The sequence below is a fragment of the Colletotrichum destructivum genome, chromosome 4 (assembly GCF_034447905.1).
Source record: "Colletotrichum destructivum chromosome 4, complete sequence".
NCBI lineage: Eukaryota > Fungi > Ascomycota > Sordariomycetes > Glomerellales > Glomerellaceae > Colletotrichum > Colletotrichum destructivum.
In genome coordinates, this window is record NC_085899.1 from 4,299,386 (window position 1) to 4,320,074 (window position 20,689).

At 58.0% G+C, this 20,689-nt stretch overlaps 6 protein-coding genes across 6 annotated transcripts; 3 read left to right on the forward strand and 3 right to left on the reverse strand.

The window, feature by feature from the left end:
• Nucleotides 1-24: 24 nt before the first annotated feature.
• CDEST_07246 (Putative six-hairpin glycosidase superfamily, glycosyl hydrolase, family 88) lies at nucleotides 25-1,331 on the reverse strand (the record flags this gene model as incomplete). Its single annotated transcript, XM_062923405.1, has 2 exons — nucleotides 25-126; nucleotides 189-1,331. 2 exons carry the CDS (start codon nucleotides 1,329-1,331, stop codon nucleotides 25-27), a joined length of 1,245 nt encoding a protein of 414 aa, XP_062779456.1.
• A 2,634-nt stretch (nucleotides 1,332-3,965) lies between these two features.
• CDEST_07247 (Putative alpha/beta hydrolase-3) lies at nucleotides 3,966-5,579 on the forward strand. Its single transcript, XM_062923406.1, has 4 exons — nucleotides 3,966-4,463; nucleotides 4,565-4,730; nucleotides 4,814-5,218; nucleotides 5,326-5,579. The coding sequence occupies exons 1-4, from the start codon at nucleotides 4,103-4,105 to the stop codon at nucleotides 5,435-5,437; spliced, it is 1,044 nt and encodes a 347-aa protein (XP_062779457.1). The 5' UTR covers nucleotides 3,966-4,102; the 3' UTR covers nucleotides 5,438-5,579.
• Nucleotide 5,580: 1 nt separating this feature from the next.
• On the reverse strand, nucleotides 5,581-10,104 carry CDEST_07248 (Putative signal transduction response regulator, receiver domain, GAF domain, CheY-like superfamily). Its single transcript, XM_062923407.1, has 3 exons — nucleotides 9,401-10,104; nucleotides 6,498-9,126; nucleotides 5,581-6,433 (listed from the first exon to the last, which is right to left on the reverse strand). The coding sequence occupies exons 1-3, from the start codon at nucleotides 9,762-9,764 to the stop codon at nucleotides 5,743-5,745; spliced, it is 3,684 nt and encodes a 1,227-aa protein (XP_062779458.1). The 5' UTR covers nucleotides 9,765-10,104; the 3' UTR covers nucleotides 5,581-5,742.
• A 1,313-nt stretch (nucleotides 10,105-11,417) lies between these two features.
• Nucleotides 11,418-13,111, forward strand: CDEST_07249 (Putative NAD-dependent epimerase/dehydratase, NAD(P)-binding domain superfamily). Its single transcript, XM_062923408.1, has one exon. The coding sequence runs from the start codon at nucleotides 12,007-12,009 to the stop codon at nucleotides 13,108-13,110; it is 1,104 nt and encodes a 367-aa protein (XP_062779459.1). The 5' UTR covers nucleotides 11,418-12,006; the 3' UTR covers nucleotide 13,111.
• A 1-nt stretch (nucleotide 13,112) lies between these two features.
• Nucleotides 13,113-16,136, reverse strand: CDEST_07250 (Putative serine hydrolase FSH, alpha/Beta hydrolase). Its single transcript, XM_062923409.1, has one exon. The coding sequence runs from the start codon at nucleotides 14,233-14,235 to the stop codon at nucleotides 13,393-13,395; it is 843 nt and encodes a 280-aa protein (XP_062779460.1). The 5' UTR covers nucleotides 14,236-16,136; the 3' UTR covers nucleotides 13,113-13,392.
• Nucleotides 16,137-16,482: 346 nt separating this feature from the next.
• Nucleotides 16,483-19,123, forward strand: CDEST_07251 (Putative ysc84 actin-binding domain-containing protein). Its single transcript, XM_062923410.1, has 2 exons — nucleotides 16,483-17,705; nucleotides 17,786-19,123. Exons 1-2 carry the CDS (start codon nucleotides 17,012-17,014, stop codon nucleotides 18,952-18,954), a joined length of 1,863 nt encoding a protein of 620 aa, XP_062779461.1. The 5' UTR covers nucleotides 16,483-17,011; the 3' UTR covers nucleotides 18,955-19,123.
• The last annotated feature ends 1,566 nt before the right edge of the window (nucleotides 19,124-20,689 follow it).

Here is a 20,689-nt window from a genome sequence, read left to right on the forward strand (position 1 = left end):
CATCCCACGTAAAGCATCCCACACTTACTTCTTGCCCTCCAAGTACAGCTCGTACTCGTAGCTGGAGAACAGGAAGGGCGCGACACCCTTCAGGTCGTTCTCGAAGAGAGGCATGCTGGCGTAGTACTACAATATTCCAAGTTAGCAGCGGCCCGCAACAGAATCATTGACAATGCCACACGACTCACCTCGAACGTGCCGTTGGAGCTCAGGCTGCCGGTCTGCACGGTCCATCCCCAGACGAGGGCGTTGTCGCTCTTGCGCGTGTCGGCAAAGGTGCCGGTCAGCAGCTTGTAGCCGCTGAGCGCCGTCTTGAGGTACTGGTCGCCCTTGATGTACCCGAGGCGCAGGCTCTTGAGCAGGCCGTAGACGAACATGGCCGAGCCGGAGCTCTCAATGTAGTTGCCCCACTGGCCCTCGGTGCCGGGGGTCATGACGAGCCACCAGCCCTTGGTCTTCTTGTCCTGGGCGGCGACGACGGCGTCGGCGACGGACTGCAGGTACTTGATCAGGCGCTCGCGGCCGGCGTGGTCCTCGGGGAACAGCTCGATGACGTCGACCAGGGCCATGATGTACCAGCCGACGGCGCGGCCCCACACGTGCGGCGAGGCGCCGGTCTCCGGGTCGGCCCAGACGGCCTTCTTGGCCCAGTCGAAGCCGTGCAGCGGGAGGCCGTTGGTACGGTTGCGGTCGACGGTGGTGCCGGCGTCGATGAGGTCGAACTGGAGCGCGATGTCGTCCCAGGCAGTCGTGTTGTCGGGCTCGAACTCGCGGGTCCAGCGGGCGTAGAAGACGTCGAGCATGTAGATACCGTCGAGCCACATCTGGTCGATGTAGACGGGGTAGCGGTGGTAGAAGCCGCCGTCGGGAGTACGGCCGGTGCGGTCGATCTGGTTCCGCAGGGTCTGGGCGGCCGTCTTGTAGATCTCGTCGCCGGTGGCGTTGTAGATGTCCAAGAAGGTGTGGCCGAAGCGGATGTCATCGATCGAGTTGCTGTTGTTGTACAGCAGGATCTCTCCGTTCTGCGCCGGGTAGAGGAGGATGTCGGTGGCGTGCTTGACGTAGTCGTAGTACTTCTGGTCACCGGTGCGCTCAAACGCCCGCAGGACGCCCGAGTAAAAGGACGAGATGGTGTAGGCGTGGGTAGGCTCGACGCCGTGCTTGATCTGGGAGTCGGCCATCCAGGTCAGGTAGCGGGGATCGCCATTGAGCTTGCCGGGCTTGATCTTCTCCTCGGGGGCAATCGAGAACCATCCGTTGGGCAGCGAGATGGCCGCGGAGGAGAGGGAGGCGCTGGCCAGCGCGGTGGCGGCGATGGAGGTGATCTTCATTGTTTGGATGCTGTTCCCGCTGACTCTGGACTCTAGAGATGAAGAGCAAAGCTGGTGGACATTATGCGCACTTCACGGGCTACATGGCTTCCTATTTATAAGCTGCTACCTCACGATGGAACACTCGTCAGGCTCACCTCAACAATGTCGTAAAATCGCCATTTCCCAGGTTCCCCTCACGGGTGACTGGACCAAGATTTAGCCAAGAGATGGCCAGCTCAGTGAATTGACTCGGTTCCACCAGCTTATCCGAAGCGTCTCCATGACATGGAACAATAGCTTCGAGTGGAAATCCCCCAGGATTCGGCATCTCAACAAGCCATAGCAACAGCAAGAGCAACAGCAATGATGTCAAGCCGAGGACGGAGAGGCTGGTGGCCGCTGGCCGTCAACATCCAGACGGAAAAGCAGGGTCTTAGTTAAATCAGACTGCGGGGTTTACCCTGCTGTTTATCTCTTGAGTTTGCGGGGAATATGTTGGGGTTGCGAGTCTGGCGCGGGGAACCCCAATAGCTTGTCCTTATGCTTAATTTTCCACCTGGGGCGACCCATGTGATCCGTAGCGATGAGCTCTCTCTGGATGTCAACTTTCCCTTGGCCATTGAGTAGTTGTTCAGTCAGACGGTCGTTGGTCGATGTCATGAAACAAAGGAATGCGGCTCCGAGATCCGATGAGACAGGATCGAGCTCGACACCCTCCCGCAAACCAAACAACCCCTCACCTCCCCCGGCGCCTCACGGGAGACAGACGTGCGACATCCCTCCAGGTGCCGGGACGGCAGTCGTTGTTCGGGGGCATTGTGGCTGCCTCCCGTAGGCTTTCCGCTGACCGTTTCCAGATGCCGCCGCGTTCCAAGGATCGTATCTGCACTGGCAATTCCTCCGACTGTCAGCGATCAACCACACCACCTCACCACCACCTCTCGCAAGTTTATACACCAATCAGAAGCGGCGGGTCCCCAAAAGAGAGTGGTTGAAATGGTGCAACGAGCCGATCACGTCCCCCTCGGCTGGTGTTAGGCCGGGCTGCCTGCGTCTAATCCTTGGCGCTGCCCCCGACCTGACTGGGCGGTGACAACGCCTCATATTAAAGCAATATGCAGCATCGCCATTTTGCCAAGACAATCCCCTGGAGGGTTTCTCTCTCCCACTTGTACCGCATCTTGACTTTTCCGCCGAGAATGACGGCCCGTCGCCTGGGGTCTTTTCCGCGCCGTTATGGCCGAGCGGCCATCCAAGGGCCTTATCCAAGCCCCCGGAACTTTCGCTCGTTCGCATAGCAAGGCCGGATCTTGGTGCAGCGCCCGGCCCGACTTATGCCCGTGGACCGTGGTTGCTTGGACTAACTGTGATGATCCAACCTCTCTGACTTCTAAATGCCTCGGACTATGTCTTGCTATTGACCTTTCTGGGCGGTTGTAACGTTGCACGTTGACTTTTGTCAATTGCCGCATGACATCTCGGCTGAAACGCAGCAAAGACGCATCGTCGGCGGCGCCTGCTAGGATACGTAGAGGGTTGATTGTTTAAACGCTCTATTTGCGAAGGAATAAACGTTGATGTTGGTCATGTTTAATATTCTGGCGGTAAAAAGTCGTGGCAATCTCCAAAATGTTACAAGGCCTAAACTTGCCCTTACAGTTGATCGGGGACTAAGAAACTACGAGCGCCACCTTTCGATATGCTATCTGGTAGAAACAGGTCCTATCTTCAGCTCTATTTTACGATATATCAGACGTGACTGTGGACTCACCAATATGCCATTAGGATAGAGTAACAGAAGCGAATACGTTTGATCTCGCTCACCTTCCCTTGTGTGGATTCACATGAGAGAAAAGTAAAACTTGGGAACAACGATGGATATTTCCTATCCGGAGCTACAACTCCCAGTCCGAGAGTCTCAGACCAACCGCTGACTGTTGATGAGCCGAAACAAAACTGTTCGATCTGAGCGTTTGCTGTGATACGAAACCAGAGGTTTACGACCTATTTATGCCACCCAAATATATAGCTTCCCGTATGCTCAAAGTAAAGTGTCAGCAGTTGTTGTAAAAGCCATATAATAATATCCTGTGTAGGATGGCTCGGGAAAGCACTTCTCGATTTTCGTTCTTCTGTCAACTTCTCACCTGTAGCCTTGAAGGATGCAGTTTTCTGGAAACAGTGGTAGACAACAGCACACAATTTGTCGGATCTCGACGTCCGCTGGCTCATCATTCTTGAAGAGAGTCAACTGCGCAGCTCTTGGACATTCGCCAAAGATTCTTCGCCCCAAACAAGGAAAGTGCTCTCAATCCAGTACTTGAGCAAGGATGTCGGAGTTGAAACACGGACCGTCCCTTCTGTGAGAAAACTCGTTTAACTCTTCTAGTGAGTGCACTGTGTCGAGTATCAAACCAATCCCATTCGCTCTTCACACATCAATTGGTAACATGGAATCTCGAAGCAGCCCAACCGAATATCCATAATCTCAACTTGACAAAAGCCCGGCTCTTGGATGGTTCTTTAGCAGTGATTGTGGTGGGACGGCGGGTCCCCCCGTCCGATCAAACGCCGGTCGAGCGGGCCCGCGTGCCCCCGATATGCCATCACGCCGGCAATAGGTCCGTTCGCAAAACTCTCAAAAAGCCTCAACTCCACTCGCCTCGTCACGTCCAGATCGCCACAAGCCAGCCTCAAGCCTCACCTTGCCTTTAGGAACTAGACACTGTCGTCTCTTTGTCCGCATACAACGAAGCGAAAAACAAAAATACAAGGGAAAAAACTTCAACATGGCCGAACAACGGACGGTCCACCAGCCCATTCACCCCTCCGTCCGCGCCAAGCTGGACCCGGAGTACGTCGCCCTCCACGACGCCGTCATCCAGTACATGGAGCCCTCCGAAGCCCGCCCCTGGGACCCGGCCTCGCGCTCGGCGCCGAACCCGCTCGCGCACACGACGCAGAGGCTCTCGCCCGTCGGCGTCACCCGGGACGAGGACCTTGGCGGCGGCGTCCAGGCGCGCGTCTTCGTGCCCGAGGGCACGGCGCCGTCGCCGGATGGGTGGCCCTGCATGGTCTGGCTCCACGGCGGCGGCTGGGTCAACGGCGGACTGGACAGCGAGAACGGGTTCCTGACGCACGTATGCCGATGTAGGTGTCGCCCTTTGAGTTTTTTTTTTAAGGGTTTTTTTTTTTTTTTAATCCTCCTCGTGCCAGACGTTGGCAGTGTTTTGTTGACGAGAGCCCAACAGACGTGCGATGCGTGGTCGTCACCATCAACTACCGCCACGCCCCGGAACATGTCTATCCCGCCGCCGTCGACGACTGCCTCGCCGGTCTGAAATGGGTCGTCGACCCGGCGAACGCAACCCGGCTCGGCATCAACACGAGTCTCGTCACAATCGCCGGCCTCTCCGCGTTCGTCAATCTCCCCCTCGTCTCCGAGACGATCCCCTCCCACCCCGCCCTCTCTCCGTAAGACCGACTGACACAACCACCAGAGGCGGCAACCTCGCCGCGGTCCTGACAATGAAGGCTGCCCTCGCCAACATCCGCCCGGCCCCAATCTCCCAGCTCCTCATCTGCCCCGTCATCGACAGCACCGCCACCGCCGAGACGGGCTGGGCGACCACCAAGTACGTCCCCTGGCTGACGCCCGGCCGCATGTCATGGTACCAGAACCTCTACTTCCCCCGCCCCGAGGACAAGGCTCGGTGGGACGCCTCGCCCTGCTTCGCGCCGCGGGACGTCCTCGCCCGCAGCCCGAGGACGTGGCTCGCCGTCGCCGAGGTCGACCTGCTCACGCCCGAGGGGCTCGCGTACGCCGCGCAGCTAAAGGACGCCGGGGTCGAGGTCGAGACGGAGGTGTACAAGGGCGCGACGCACTCTGTTCTCGTGCTCGCCGGGTAAGTGGCCGTCTTTTGCTTTCCGTCCATCTCTTCGTCTTTGTTTCTGTCTGTCTGTCTGTTTTTACTTTGGCCTTGAACGTCGACTCTCTGACCTTTTTTTTCAGTGTGCACCAAATCAGCAGGAAGCTGGTCCACGACGCCTGCGCCGTGCTCGCAAGGGGCTTCGGCTCGACTTATGATCCTGCTGCCGCCCCGATCCTGTCGCAGCAAGAGTAGGTCAACGACTCTTTTTAACGGGCGGTGCGGCCGGCGGTGTTGGTCTCCTCACGTATCGAACGATCGATGATTCCCGCGAGGTGTTCTTCATGACGATGTTTTTTTCTCGTCACCGCAAAGTAGTGCATAGAACGAAACTTCTTTATTTACAAGCTATATACCATCAAGGCTCTTATGTAACTCTGCTACTCGTCGAAGTGAACAATACAACGTCAGGCGCCAAAAGATTCTACCTGGTCTACCGGTCTATTATGCTGGGAAGAAAAGGGCGGGATCTAGAACATATCAAGTCCAATGCGAACAACCTATTCGGCCATCAGGAGCTTCTGCAACTCGGCGAAACGAACGGGCTTTGGCAAAAAGACGTCGAAGCCGGCCGACTCGGCATCCCGCCGGGCATCCGAGCTGGCCAGACCAGTCAGGGCGACGACAGTCGTGGCCTGCAGCTTGTTCTCGCGCTCGTACTCGCGTATCCGCTTCGTCGCCTCGAAGCCGTCCATGACGGGCATGCTAATGTCCATGAGGACGAAGTCGAACCGCCGGCGCTTGCTGGCGGAAGCCGCGGTCGACGCGCTCGAGGCCGCGATGAACTTGTCCAGCGCCTCCTGCCCATTCTCGGCCTGCTCGAACGAGAAGCCGCACTTCTTCATGAACATGACGAGGAGCTTGAGATTGATCTGGTTATCGTCGACGAGCAGGATGTGTAGCGTGTGTTGCTTCTGCTCGACGATGACTGGCTGTCCGCCGTTCAGCGCCGGGGACACTGCGAGAGCGCCGAGAGGCTTGATCAGCGGCTGAACGGACATGGCTGGTTCCAGTTCAGACACCTTGGCATCTTGGTGGAGAGGCGTGCCAACCCTTTCAACCTCGTGGATCCGCTTTTCGCTGCTGGTCAAAGACCCGGCTGGGATTCCTGCTGCCCCGTGGTTCTCCCTCATGTCTTCGGCACGCTTGAGGCAGTGGGTGAAGACCTTGGCCAGCTTTCTTGGGCCACAGCTACATGTATTGTTAGTGATAAGGGGAGACCAAGCACGCCCGGGGAACGACAAAGAACACTCACGGTTGGGGGATCACTTCTACAATCTCGGAAAACTCCGTCAAAAGCTTGCTGTGCTCTTGCAGAATGCGTACCGCTTCTTCGGCATTCGGGCTGACGATGACGAAAGGAGCCTTCCTGCGGCTCTTGCTCCTTTGCGTGTTGTCCCTGAACCGCTTCTCAAGGATTTCGACAGAGGGCGGTTCGGAGTACAAATAGATGTCGGCCTCCGGTGGACTCGCCGTGTCTTCCCTCGCAACCGACATCTGAAACCACTCGGTGCACGTCTCAGTAAGGATCCCGGTCAACTTGGCCGTTGGTGTGCTCAAGGGCTGTGATTCAATTTGGGAGCCATCTGTCGCGTCTAGAAAGACGACTTGCAAACCCCGGGTCTGTTCGACGGCGTTGCGCATCACATCGTCGGGTTCTCCGCGGGCGGCGTCGTCGGAAACAGGGGAGAAGCTGAGATGGACGTCGATTTCGGTGCCCCTGTTCTGTTCTGACCTGACCTCCAGGCTTCCTCGTAGGGAGTCGACAATCTGCTTGACAATGCTCAAACCCAGGCCAGTACCAGGTTGAAAAGTGTCTTCCTGACTGAAAGGGAGGAACAGCCGCGTCTGCTGGAACTCTTCGGACATGCCCTTGCCGGAATCCGCCACCCGTATCAAAGCATCAATCTTTGACCCTTCGGCCCTCGCTTGGCCGCTGAGGGAGACGAGGACGAAACCGGACGACGTGTACTTCAGGGCGTTGCCGAAGAGATTCATGATGATTCTCCGGAGGGCACCGGGCTGCGTCTTGACCAGCCAAGGGGTCTTCGGGTCGATGTCTATCAAGACGGACACCAAGCCCTTGGAGCCTTGATGCTGGAAGTTGACCACTGACCTGACGTTATTCGACTCGTTGACACTGATGCTGGGCTTGGGCGCCTCGAACGGTCCGGCGCCTGCTAGCTTCTTGAAAGCGTGACCGGCGGCGATGGCATCAACGACTTCCTCGACGAGCATGGCGAGGTCGACGACGGACGTCATGCTCAAGCTTTCCAGCGAGTCGGAGGTGATGGCGACAGGCCTGTTCTGGTTCTGTCTCGCACGCTTCCTCATCTGTGCCCGGCCGAGCCTGTTGATCTTGCTGTAGTCGAGTACGTGGTTCAGTGTGTCGAGCAGAGTCTTGCCACAGGTGGCGATGGAGCTGATGAGGCCGGACTGGTAGGGATCGGTGCTCGTATCTTGAAGGAGCTCGGCAGAGCCCAGGATTCCGTGCAAGGGGCTGCGCAACTCGTGGCTCATGCTGGCGATAAAGGTGGTCTTGGCGGCCTCGTTCTTCTGGCTGTTGATGCGGCCGACCTGGGTCATGATGCTGTTGCTGAAAGCCCGGAGATAGGACAGGTCTTGGTCGAGGTTCATCATACGGCCCGTCACCGACGTCCACAGGAAGCAACCGCCGGCGAGCTTGTCCTCCCCGTAATCGAACAAAGGAACGAAGACGACGGCTTTCGCTCCGGGGATCTTCTTGAGAAGCTCTTCGTGGACCATCTTGACCTTTCGCCGCCTGCCCTCGGATCGATCGACGGGGACGGCGCCGTCGACGCCCATGGTCTCCCTGTCGCTCGCGCTGTCGTCGCCGGAAGAGACGCCGATGCCGGCCTCGGTGAAGGAAAAGGTCTTGCCCATGGGGAACATGGAGAAGTACTTTTCGAGGATGCCGAGAGACAAGGCCGGGCCCTGTTCGATTTTGGCGCGCGCACGTTCGTCCGCCACCGAGAAGCTCAAGATCTTACAGGGTCTCGAAGCGGGCGACGTGTCTGAGTCGGAACTGTCGAGACCAGAGCCCGAAGTGGCGGGTCGAGCGACATCTTCCTCGTCCGAGGAGTTGTTTCTGCCAGACCTGGAACGGCTCACCGGCGCAGCGCTGGTCGTTGCGGTGGCGCCGAAGAGGGCAACGCCATCGGCGAGGGTCGACTGACGGAGGACCTCGGCTGCACGGTTGAAAAGTTTCGACAGGCCGTCGGCTCTCGGCTGGGGCACCTTCTTAGGGGAGGGCGGCGTCTCGGAGAGGGGAGGCGGCGGCTCGGACTGACTGGATGTCGATGACTCCTTCGACCGATCCCGGGCTTCGGCGTTGCGGAAGTACGAGTTGGAGCGCGGCAGGGGACGTCTCGTCGAGGTGAGGGCCATGTCAGGGGGGCGTACAGTCGAGGGGCTCCGAGGGAGCTCGTCCTTGGGCGCCGTGTGGTCTTCGTTGAGGGTCGAGCACCCTTCGATGAAGGTGGCCAGACCACGGACGATGCGCTCGCCCTTGAAGCGGTCGACTCGGTCCCGGGCCCATTCCAGGTGCTCCATGACGGTCTGGGCGACGCCCTGCATGAAGCGGATCTCATCAGCCGTCAGACCATCGTGAGGACGCTCGTCGGAGACGGCAAAGGAGCCGATCTTGTGGCCGGTGCGCGAAATGATGGGCACGCCGGCGTAGAAGCGCACGCCGGGCTCGGTCAGCACGTAGGGCCGGTTGCAGAAGCGAGAGTCTTCACGGCAGTCGTTGACGATGAGGCCGGTGGCGGTATACGGCTTGCCTCTGTGGTCGAGGCCGGTACAGGTGTTCACCAGAGAGTGTTCGCAAACAGCATCCGGGCGTGACAAGATGACGGCGCCGACTAGTGGTAAGTTACAGTTGTCAGCACATCGGCTCCAACCATGTAGGCACTCGCCCCTCTCCCCTCACCTCTCTCCACCTCCTCTCGATGTGTCTTGGAGAGGCGAGGCTGGTGATGGGGATGAGAAACCAGAAGCCGACGTGCTATCGGCATGATGGCGGCGTTTTTCCCTCCAGAAGCAGTACGGGCAGTGTGATGTTCTATATTGGACAGGCAAGGAAAGAGAGAGAAAGAGGAAGAGAGAGAGAGAGAGAGAGAGAGGCTAGCTACGTACGCCACAAATCACCATTGGTACTGCTGGGCTGGTCCCCGTCTTTGTTCAGGCCGTCGCTCTGGTGGTCTTGCAGGTCGTCGAGGTCTCCGAGCTGGACGTTGCGGGTGGCCTCGGCGAGGATTGTCTGGGTGGTGGTATCGATCAGCGATACCATGGCACGCTTGACATTGAGCCGCAAGACGGCCAGCTGGGCAAAGGCGGTCAGAGCCTTGTCAGACGAGGGCTTTGGCTTGTAGCCGCTCCCGTGTAAGTCGGGGGCGGCGATGCTGTCGACGCTGAGGGCGACATTGAGCGACGACCCCTGGGCGACTTGCCAACTCTGGAGATATCGCTGCACCTCGCGTTCGCGCTGGGCTTCGGACATCGGATGAGAGATGCGAGGATTGCGCGCGCGCGCTCACCGAGGGGGGGGCACAGCAGGGGTGGCGATAGGAGAAAGAAGGAGGGGCGGGTGAGAGCGGGTGAGAGCGAGTGAGAGCGAGTGAGATCGAGTGAGAACGAGCGAGAACGAGGGTGAGTGAGCGAGTGGCGTATGAGCCTTGTCTCCAGTGGCTGGTGGTCTATGGCTGTGGTTTGTTAAGGCAGCGCCGGCGGCTCAGTCACATCTGCCCTCGGCCTCGTCCGTCTTCGTCGTCGCCTTCGTCTTCGTCGTAATCGTCGTAGTCGTCGTCGTCGTCGTCGGGTTTACTTTTCGGGAAGTTTGCCTGTTTTTCTCTCTTTACTTTTCTGCTTCTGGCGGGGCAATGTCCGGCGTGGGGGGGACGCTAGAAGGGCTAGAAGGGACTGGGCGGGACTAGCACAAGGGGGGGTTCTCGGTTTTGCTGGTTAGATGCATTTCCGGGGCGCGGGTGTGGCGGCCTTAGATGCGCCTTACCCTTTTAAGCGCCTGTTGTGGCAGGTGAGGTGAAGAAATACTAATCCTGCCGAGAGTTTCCTCATGTCTTGGGCGCGTGGTATTACATCATAGGTAACCGTCAGCCGGGTCCACCACCATCGAGATCGAAGGATGCCCCCCCTCCCCCCAAATATTCAGTTCTAGATGGGCCCATGAAGCGCGGCCCAGGCAATGACTCGAGGAGAGATTTCCTCCAGTTTACAGCTCTGCAGACTGCACTGAACCAACTTATTGCAATACTCCTCGACATTTAAAAGGTGCATCTTGCCCATCTTTCTTATACTGGATATAGTACTCATTAGTAAGCAAAAATACACCTACACGTATCCATGGGTTGGATGTCGACTGCATCTTGGAAGCCCAGGCCCTATCTCGACTCCATTACTCACCCCCCTGTGCAGATTTACCCTGTCTGACTCGAGTTCCAAATCTCATTCTCAACGGCTCGAGTGGGTGGGATGAGGCGGAATCTGACCCGCTGTCACTCTGCAAACCTGCCCGGTCCAGTACCTAGGTACGGATACACTGGCTGATGTTGCTGTTGATTCTCCCTTGGTTCTCCCCATTATAGCAAATCCGTCGCCCATGCTTGATAACCTAAATATCCCGCAGACAGGAAAATAGGCCAACAAGCGAATATACACCAAAACAATACAGGTAGGTTGAAAGTCGTATATTCACCTGGGTCGGGTATTCCAAAAGCTGCGATGAAAATCTCGGCCGAGAAATGGCAGCCTAGCCACACTTTGCGGTCCCGAAGTCAACGTCAGAAAGGTCGTGAAATGCTAAAGCTCGATTATGGTCCATCCTCACGACTCAAATCGTTGTCCTTCCACAGTGTTTGGTTATTCCAAGGTTTTTATTTCGGTTGGGGGTTCTTTTTTGGGTTTTTCTTCATGCACCGGCAAAAGCAATCAAACACTGCCAGGCAGACGCCTGTTCATATGCAATGACCACCCATCCACGTCTTGTATTAACCTCTGATTGCGATATCATGCATACTTGATAACCACTCATGAGCTGACAGATAATGATATCCTAGTTTTCCGGCTGACTTGAGAGGTGGTGAAAAGAAAATACCTGGATCGCAATCGAGTCAGAAGCAAATACAACGGAAGCTGGCATAACAACTTAGCGTCCAAATGTGCTCTCAACCGGATAAGAGATCTTCCACAAGGACATTGTACCGTTTAACTCCGACAGATCGCTGCCTACTTCTTCGTCGCAACCTAGGTCGAGATATCCGGACTTGACTCCTCAGTCTGCAACGATTGTCCCGGGCTGGAGAGGGTAAGAGGGAGCGTGAGTCGGTTTCTTGCAATGGTCGACGACGCCCAGCGACCATGAAGACTATCTGATGAACGTAAATCTCCACCCATATATATCAGCTTGTCTCGAAAACCTTTGTTTCCAATATGTGTTGCCTCTCGGCATTTGATCCAGTGCCGACCCTCTTGGTACCTGGAACCCGTCGCGTTTGCTACTTCACGATGCCGAATGGGGAAACGAGGAGAGACATTGCCAGAGCTAGTCTCGCGCCTCTCCCGCTTGGCGTCCCAACGGCCAGTGACTCACTCACTCATGCCATGACTAACAAGAAACACGCACGACTAACAAGCCAGACTTAACTCACCGATCGATATACTCAATCAATTCTCCGACAGCCTTGACTCTCTCTTTTTACACCCCGACCAGCAAACCGCCACCGGCCATGGGCTCTCCACTCTATACCGTCCTCGTCACCGGCTCCGCCGGCCACCTCGGCGCCGCTCTGATGCTCTCCCTCCCCTCCCTCGGCCACGTTCCGCTCGGCATCGACATCCTCCCCTCTCCGACAACAACCGTCGTCGGCTCCATCACCGACCGCGCCCTCATCGCCTCACTCCTCGCCCGGAACCCGTCCATAGCCCACATCGTCCACGCCGCGACCCTGCACAAGCCGCACGTCGACTCGCACCCGCACTCCGCCTTTGTCGACACCAACGTCACCGGTACCCTCGTCCTCCTCGAAGAGGCAACCGCCGCCGCCGCCGCCGCCCCCCTGCTTCCTCGACGACGCATCGCCTCCTTCGTCTTCATCTCGACGACCTCGGCCTTTGGCGGCGCCCTATCCCCGCGCCCTGGCCGACCCGCTGCCTGGATCGACGAGTCTGTAGCCCCCGTCCCGAAAAATATCTACGGCGTGACCAAGTGCGCCGCCGAGGACCTCTGCGCCCTCGCCCACCGCCAGTCGTCCCTGCCCGTGCTCGTCCTCCGCACCGCGCGCTTCTTCCCCGAGGCCGACGACGACGCCGACCGCCGTGCCGCCCTACCCGACGACGCGAACCTCAAGGTCTGCGAGCTGGCCTACCGCAGGGCCGACATCGCCGACGTTGTCTCCGCCGTGGTGTGCGCCATGGACAGGGCGGCCGACGTCGGGTTCGGGAAATACATCGTTTCCGCCCCGCCCCCGTTTTCCCAGCCCGCCATCCACGACGATGACGACGACGACGACGACGACGACGACGACAGGAACGGGAAGGTCGTGAAGACACAGCTCCTGCGGCGCCTGGACGAGGATGCGGGTGCGGCGCTACGGGAGGCCGTGCCCGGGTGCGCGGCCGTGTTTGAGAAGCTTGGATGGGGGTTCCTCGGGCGGTTGGACCGGGTGTACGACTCCTCCAAGGCGGTCAGGGAGCTTGGGTGGAAACCCGAGTGGACTTTTGAAAAGGTCGTCGAGAGGCTGGCAAGGGGGGAGGACTGGAGGAGCGAGCTGACGCACAGGGTCGGGAAGAAGGGGTACCATGCCGTGCCAACGGGCGTGTACACGTCGTGAGGGTTATGCAAATCTGGGATCGAGAACGTTGATGAGGTACGAGAGGTTTGTTTGTACACCTCGAAGTGAGAGGTTCTGTGGACAGTGGGTGGGTTCTGTGAAGACTTGATGATTTCATATTTGGTATTGAAAGTCTATGTGTGCTTCATCATGATGTCCAACGAAGAAGGTAACAAAAGAGGAAAAAGCGCAAATGGGTACTCTGGAAATAAATGGGTACTAACAACAAAACCGCCAATATGTGCAATGCATCGTTGGGTGTCTCATCTCTCTTCTTCAAGGCTATGCAATCTCCCCGGTGTCCCTCTCACTTAGAATACCAAGCTCATGCCCCAAGTCTAGAATCTGCGACGCCACGGCCTCGACATCCCACGTCTTGATGGGGACCCGATGTGCGCCGTCCCACTCAACGAGCCGCGTCGTGCCCGGCTGGCAGTACTGCTTCAGCAGCCGGCGATGGTGGTCCAGGCCGGCGTCCTTGAGGCCGTGGACGTGGATGGTCGGCAGCTTCAGCATGTGGGCGGTGGACGAGCCGTTAGGCCAGTCGTGGAACTCGACGCTGGCCTCGGAGGCGTCGCCGACGCCCTGCGGGGCCTCGAGGCGGTCATCCAGCACGATCAGTGGCGCGCGGCCGGCGAGCAGAACACCAAACTTCCAGTCAGCGGAACCGCCGGCCGAGGCGATGCGCTTGCCGTATTTCTGCTTGAGCATCTGCTGGGTGTACATGAGGCTCGCGCTGATCTTTGCCCCTTGGCTGAAGCCCAGCAGGCCAACCCATTCGCCCGTGGCGCCGAGGGCGTCGTCGTCGTCCATGGCCATGCGTAGCTGGAAGTGGATCTCGGCGGCGGCGGTCTCGGCGTCGACGGCCTGGTGCTCAGGGAGCCAGCGCAGCCAGCGGCGGAAGGGCCCGTAATCGCCGTAGACGGAGACGATGTCGTGGTGGGGGGCGCAGATGAAGGGCCCGTCGACGAACACGAGGCGGAAGTGGTTCTTGAGGCGGGTGATGAGGGCGCGGCACTGCACCTTGAAGACGGAAGCGTTGACGCCGCCCCCGTGGAGGCAGAGGATGCGCGGTAAGTGAAGCGTGGGGTCGGTGCCCGGCGGGAGCGACGTTGCACTTGGCATGTTGTGTGTTTGAACTGAGGGGACTGATGCTAAAGCAGAGTCGAGTCTACTTCTGCGTGTGTCTCGGTCTCTCTCGGGTGCTGTATAATGGCGATAAGAGCGAGGTGTGTATGTGCGTGTTGTAGATAATGTTGGTGCAAGGAGAAGACAGACTTTTCGGGACCGAAGAGTCGAAGATCGGGTACTGGGGAGAATAAGAGAGATGGGAACCAAAGAGCGAGGAGGACGCGAGAAGGGGATAGAAGAAGGGCGGAGGACCGGAGACTTCTTCACTCGAATCGAAAAGGAAGGGCGTCCTTCAGTCAGCCTGCTCTACCTTGCGCTCGCTCGTCCACAGCACCCTCTCTCTGTCTGTCTCTGTGTGTGGTCCTCGAACCTCGAATGCCGACCTATGCTTTGGCAGCTTTGCGCAAGGGCAGCAATCAGAGCGCAAAAGGTGGGGCGGCGGATTCGCCCTTTGTCCGTCGCTTCACCGGCCGGAGCTCCGAACAGGGACTGGGACTGGGGTTAGGACTGAGGCGGGGACTGGCGCCGGCTCTTGTCACCGTTGTTTCGCTTTGCTGACCTCCCAAAAACAACCGAATGAAACGTGGAACGAGCTTGACGACCGGGAAGGAGCTTGACCATATCGGTCAATAGTCAGGCCTCGTTGCGGCGCGAGTCAAATGATCCCAAGCGATGCGCCGGGGCGAGATGAGGGGGCCAAACGACGAGAGAGAGAGAGAGAGAAAGGGTAATTGTGACAGACAGGCCGTGGGGTCCTCCGTTGTGCAACGATTCCCTCTGGCGGGTTGAAACGTCTTGACGTTGTGCACTTGGTTTCGAATAACTTTATGAGAGCCAACTTTGCGAAGGAGACAGACGAACTGTTGAAGCGTTGTCCCTGAAGCAAAAGCAAGCACGAAGGCTGTTGGTCCCAGTGGGATGGTCAAGCGGTTGCGACGCCGAACATCAGACACCGGTACGGGTACGGTGAGAAGACCGGGGAGAGAAATGAGACGAAACATGCGTAAAGCTTATTCGGTGCTACTGAATCGTAGTCGGAAGAGGAAACAAACCAAACTATGTGTACAGGTGAGTCGCACTCCAGGGCATAGAGGAAATGTCAGGTATGCTTGAATCATCCGGCGGGCGTTTTCTTCTGTTCTTCTTCTTCTCTTGTTCGCTGCACGAGGTCATCGGACACTTTTTGGGAGAGGTCCGGGCGGGGGGGGGGGGGTCTTTCTCACGTCCCTTGGCGACGACGCCTGGTCGAGGCCCGACGCTTGTTTCTCGCCGTCTGTCTTAAAGCCCCGGCGACGGCGACTTGACATGATGGGAAGAGGAAAGTAGAGAAAAGGAGTATTAATAACCCCGAAGGCCTCGTCTCGCCATCCCGCCGCAGTCTCTCACACACAACAGCCCGCGTTCGGAGCGCCTCGACTTCTCGCAACAGTTGCTTGCATCATCGGCTGTGAGTTGTAGGCTGTCGCAGAAGGCCGAAAACGGAACCGAAGTCGGGATTTCCGTTCGGCGCAGCATCACCGAGTGCCGAAATGAAATGGTGGTCTTCAATGATTCCCGCCGGGCACATACAAAGTCCGTTTAGGGTCCGGACACGCCACATGTTGCTTCTTTGCTGCTGGTGTTTTTAGTCACTCCACTGCCGCATCGCCATTGCGGTCCACCGTCGACCTGTCTTGACGTCGCTGCTGGATGAGTCAGTAGGTTTGGCCGCCGAATAATCCAGAAGCACAATAGCTGTCAACCCAAACGTAAAAGATGACGACAGGTTGTCGAGTAAGTAGGTGTGAAACCCAGGCAGAATAAGGTTGGTAAGGTCGAGAGAGAACGGTGATCTGGAGTGGAGTCTGGACTCTGAAGATGGATGTGATGCTATGCTAAAGGTTGATGGGGAAGAGTCGAACAGAGTATTTGGGGACAAGGAGGAGCCAAGGAGGGAGGCAGGCAAGCCAGGAGGAGGGAAAGAGCAGGGATGAGTAGGCCTCCCGCACCAGCAACGACTCAGCCACACGCCAATTCTGCACCAGCCCCATTAACCCCACTCCTTCCCGGACATCAGCCACATCATGACGTGCCGTTGTTCCCCTCACGTTCCCCCTCTTCTTGTTTCTCTCTCTTGTTTCTTGGTGCAGCAGGCCACTGTTTGTCTGTTGCACAGGTACGTACTGTGTAGCTCCTGCTCCTTGTGAGCTCTGAGCTGGCAGCCACGTTACGATGACATAACCGTTGAACCCAAGAGGTCTCGCCTTCACGGCCAAAATAACTGTCATTTATCTTCATCTTCTTCTTGTACGGAAACAAACTTTGTATATACCAAGCACTACACTATCTAGGGTGAATCACACGCCGTCTAAGCCTCAGCAAAGCTACGATATCCTGCCCACATTGACGACGACCCTTCTGCGCCACAACCATACGTCTCCTGCCCCCCGCAGCATATACGGCACACGCAGCAGCTCATTAACCCACCTCTCGGTCTCGCCGTGACGACAGCTCCACATCAGCTACAAGTACAGATAGATACCTTGCACTCGGTTCCTACAGAGCAATCGACCTACGGACCTACAAAAGCAATCACTCCCCGCAGCACCTGCCTGCTCCTACATCAGTCAAATCACCAAAGATCTACGCACACGTCTCTGAGATACCCAAAGTTCGCACTGCATCGTTACTGTTTGCCTTCTGTCATTGATACCCCTCAACACCCGTCTCAACCCAACCAACCAGCCGATCTCACCGGTATAACATCTTGTCGATAGACCGATTCGCCATAATGTCAGGCACAAACCCCGAGAAGCCTCCCATCCAGCCGGAGCAACAGCTCTACCCCCATCCCACCGGCGACAACACCTATCAGCAGCAACATCAACAGCAGCAGCAACCGCCCCAGTACACCTCCGGCGCGACGCAATACAACCCCGACCAGAAGAGCGAGCTTCCCGGCGGACACGGCGCCCAAACTCAGCAATTTCCCCCTCCGCCCCCTGGCCCGCCTCCTGCGAACCAGCCGCAGTTCACCCACGCTCCTCAACCGCAACAGCAATACAACCAGACACCGCAGCAGTCGCAACAGCAGTACCAGGCTCCTCCCCAGGGCCAACATGTCCCCGGCCAGCACACCGAAGGCGTCCTCCCCGGCGCGAATCCCAGCGACTACGGCGCTGGCCGCCACTACTCCCAGTTCGACGGCCCTCAGGGCAACACAGCACCGGGTCACGTTCAAGGAGGTCCCTACGTAGACCCGGCCGCCGCCCATGCCGCCTACATCGCACCCACCGGAGCCGCGCTTGACCCCTCTGCCCAGCACAAGGAGAAGAAGGGATGGGGCGAGCGCCTCTCCCAGATCGGCATGAAGGCCGCCGTCCCCATCAACGCTCTGGCCAACAAGATGGGCTCGCAGAGCTTCTTGCCCACCACCATGGACAAGGAGTGCGAGAAGGCCGCCAAGATCGTGAGGAGCTTCTGCAGTAAGTTCTGATCCCCGCGTCGTTGCGCCTTAAGGCAGATAGTCTTTTCGTCCATCTTCATACCGCTAACAGTATCCCAGAGGAGGGCATCACGTCCGAGGTGCCCGCTCAGGCGCAGGCTTCGGAGCATCTTGAGCCCGGCAAGCACGCCGACGGCCATGGCTCGCGCCCTACGACGCCGGGCAAGGAAAAGGTCCGTAAAGAGCACAAGGCCATCGTTAAGATCCCCTCAAAGGTCATCAACAAGGCGGTCGGCTTGGCCGTCTTTACCACCGCCCGGGTTGGCTTTAACTTCTCCGGCGCCACCGGCTCCGGCGTCCTCATCGCCCGTCTCCCCGACGGGTCCTGGAGCCCGCCATCCGGCATCCAAGTCCATGCCCTAGGCGCCGGCTTCATGATCGGCATCGACATCTACGACTGCGTTTGCGTCATTAACAGCCGCGAAGCCCTCGCCGCCTTCATGAGCACCCGCGTCTCCCTAGGACCCGACGTTGCTGTTGTCGCTGGCCCCTACGGCGCCGGCGGCGTCTTGGACGTTGGTGCCTCGTTTGGTGGCAAGAACCCCGAGGACAAGAAGACGGCCGAGCAGGCAGACGCCGGCAGGCCGGTCGATGACGGCAAGTTGAGGCCGGATGAGAAGAACAAGCGCAGAAGCAGCAGCTCCTCCATCAAGCCCGTCTTCTCCTACGTCAAGTCCCGCGGCTTCTACGCGGGCATCCAGGTTGACGGTACCGTTGTTACGGAGAGGAAAGACGCCAACGCTGCCTTTTACGGCCAGAAGGTCACGGTCGACCAGATCGTCCGGGGCCAGGTCCCTCCTCAAGGCCCTGGCGGCTTGTGGCCCACGGGTGCGCAAGCCCTATACGAGGCCCTCCGCATCGCCGAGCAGCAGAAGCCTCTCCCCGAGGTCCACCTTCCTCAAGCGATCCCCGGCCAGGTTCCTCCCCAAGGCTCTATCCCTCAGCAGCAGCAACAGTACGGCGGTCAACAGGCCCAGTACGGCACTCAGCAGCCCCAGCAGTCTCAGTATGGTCAGCAGCAGTCCCAGCACGGCCAGCCCCAGTACGGCCAGCCCCAGTACGGCCAGCCTCAGTATACAAACTCGGAGGGCGGTCCTCTTGGATCGCACCCGCCCGGCCAGGGCCCCACTGCTTCCGGAGCGCTGAACCGCGAGGAACAGCTCCCGGGCTACGTCGACGATGGTGTGGCGCGCCCCGGCGTTGGCGACCACAAGGGCCACTACCAGTAAACGAACAAGCATGACGTTGCTTTGACCTCTTGGTTGCATAGGAATTTTACTCTGGGCTGAAGGTTATATATATATCCCCGGGGGGCGTGGCGTGGCGTTGTGGCATTGCTTTGTGGCATTTTGCCAATAGCTGAGATAGCCCAAATGGAATTCCCATCAAAAAACATAATATCTGCCCGATTTGCGTGAACGTCCCAGGTACGGATATGAAATTAAACAAACAGGAAAACGTCGTGTCTGTTTCTCTCCTACAGCATGTGCTGTACACCCGCAAGCCTAACGGCCGAAACGTGTAGCACGACGGCGCCGTCCCGGAGACGACATGGAAAACATGCAACTGGCCGGCCGAGACGACGGGCGCCCTTGCTAGCTCGCAAACATCAGGGCCTCAGGTCCTCGGGGTGTGGTGGCTCGACGTGACACGCAGCCGATAGTGCATGACAAAGGCACGAAGGGGAAGATGCTTCACGATGCGGCAGCGGACGGGATCGCCTGCAGACTCGCGTGGGACAAGATCGGCTGTCGTCACGGGCACAACCCCCCCCCCCCCCCAACCCAAACGAGCGAGTGTTGTTTGCACTTATACTTGTGCAGCGTGAACAAGCGGGAGCGAGGGGACGGTCTAGAGGATGTCGAGATCAGATATGTACGGGCCGCCAAACCCCCACTCCTCTCCAGCTCCGTATGACAGACAGGGTCAGCACTGATGAAGTGAGTGGTCGATGCGGACGCACAGCATTTCCGGGCAGAAAGGACACTACCGGATGGGCGTACATAGTCTGCAATTCCTCCAGGTCCCAAGGAAAGCTAGAGTGATTCGGTTCGATGTAGCTTATCTCGCATGCCGCGCCATGGTTCCAACTGGTGGTGGTCTCACGGATTGGACGGTGTATGATGTGCGCCTACGTCACATTATGTCTTGTCGGCCGCGTGGTTTTGCTCATGTTTCGATCACCGCCAAGTCCATCCCCGAGAGGCAGGCATCACTGATTAGGAGAACTGGGAAGGGGTGAATGATCAGTTACAAAATGAGAAGGGAAAGAAGAAGGGTTTCACAAGAGAAGAAGAAGAAAAAAAGCAATGGCTGGGTCCAAGGGGCATGCAGGCAGGCCAAGTGCCGGGGATAAACGAGGCCCGGCCAACCTTGCCAGTCCTTCGCCAGATCATCATGTTTGTTTGAAACGGGAATCCGACGCCTGGCACTCATGGCCGTAACAAAACGACGCAAGAAGCAGCCGGCCAAAACAAACCTCCCGCGTCTGCAATGTGGTAGCATCGCTTTGCGCTGGCCGTTGTCGTTGATGAACCCGGCAAGGCTTGGCGGAGGCGGGCCGAGGCAAGCGGAGGGGCCAGATCATGATATTCGCACAGCGGCGGCGCAGTCCAGAAGGGACCACAACTGGGTTCAAGTGCAGGCCGTTTGCCGTCTGGCGTCTGCCGTGTGTTTCTGTTTCCCGCAAATTTCAAGAGGTTTAGTACACGCGAAAAGCAACGACGATTCGTCCCAGGACGCAGCTGGTAACGGCCTTACACAACCAGTACTAGTACGGAGTGAGTCGGTCGAATGGTTGATACGGACGGATTCGTGATTACAATCGGCTCGTGGAGCTCGAAGATAATCGGACGAAGTTGGCCGTGTGGTTAGAATCTGGAGCTTGCCTTGGTCCTATAAACAGTAAAGCCACAAGCAAAAGGTTGGCAGTGGGACACAGGGTTGGTTCTCAACTGGTTCAGC

Excerpts from the sequence above, each read along its gene's own strand:
- CDEST_07247 (XM_062923406.1), top strand. The coding sequence starts at position 4,103 with ATGGCCGAACAACGGACGGTCCACCAGCCCATTCACCCCTCCGTCCGC. Across the intron at positions 4,464-4,564 it reads CCTGACGCACGTATGCCGAT|ACGTGCGATGCGTGGTCGTC; the intron begins GTAGGTGTCGCC and ends AGAGCCCAACAG. Across the intron at positions 4,731-4,813 it reads ACAATCGCCGGCCTCTCCGC|AGGCGGCAACCTCGCCGCGG; the intron begins GTTCGTCAATCT and ends CACAACCACCAG.
- CDEST_07248 (XM_062923407.1), bottom strand. The coding sequence starts at position 9,764 with ATGTCCGAAGCCCAGCGCGAACGCGAGGTGCAGCGATATCTCCAGAGT. Across the intron at positions 9,127-9,400 it reads TACCAATGGTGATTTGTGGC|TCGGCGCCGTCATCTTGTCA; the intron begins GTACGTAGCTAG and ends ACTTACCACTAG. Across the intron at positions 6,434-6,497 it reads GTAGAAGTGATCCCCCAACC|CTGTGGCCCAAGAAAGCTGG; the intron begins GTGAGTGTTCTT and ends CAATACATGTAG.
- CDEST_07249 (XM_062923408.1), top strand. The coding sequence starts at position 12,007 with ATGGGCTCTCCACTCTATACCGTCCTCGTCACCGGCTCCGCCGGCCAC.
- CDEST_07250 (XM_062923409.1), bottom strand. The coding sequence starts at position 14,235 with ATGCCAAGTGCAACGTCGCTCCCGCCGGGCACCGACCCCACGCTTCAC.
- CDEST_07251 (XM_062923410.1), top strand. The coding sequence starts at position 17,012 with ATGTCAGGCACAAACCCCGAGAAGCCTCCCATCCAGCCGGAGCAACAG. Across the intron at positions 17,706-17,785 it reads GATCGTGAGGAGCTTCTGCA|AGGAGGGCATCACGTCCGAG; the intron begins GTAAGTTCTGAT and ends ACAGTATCCCAG.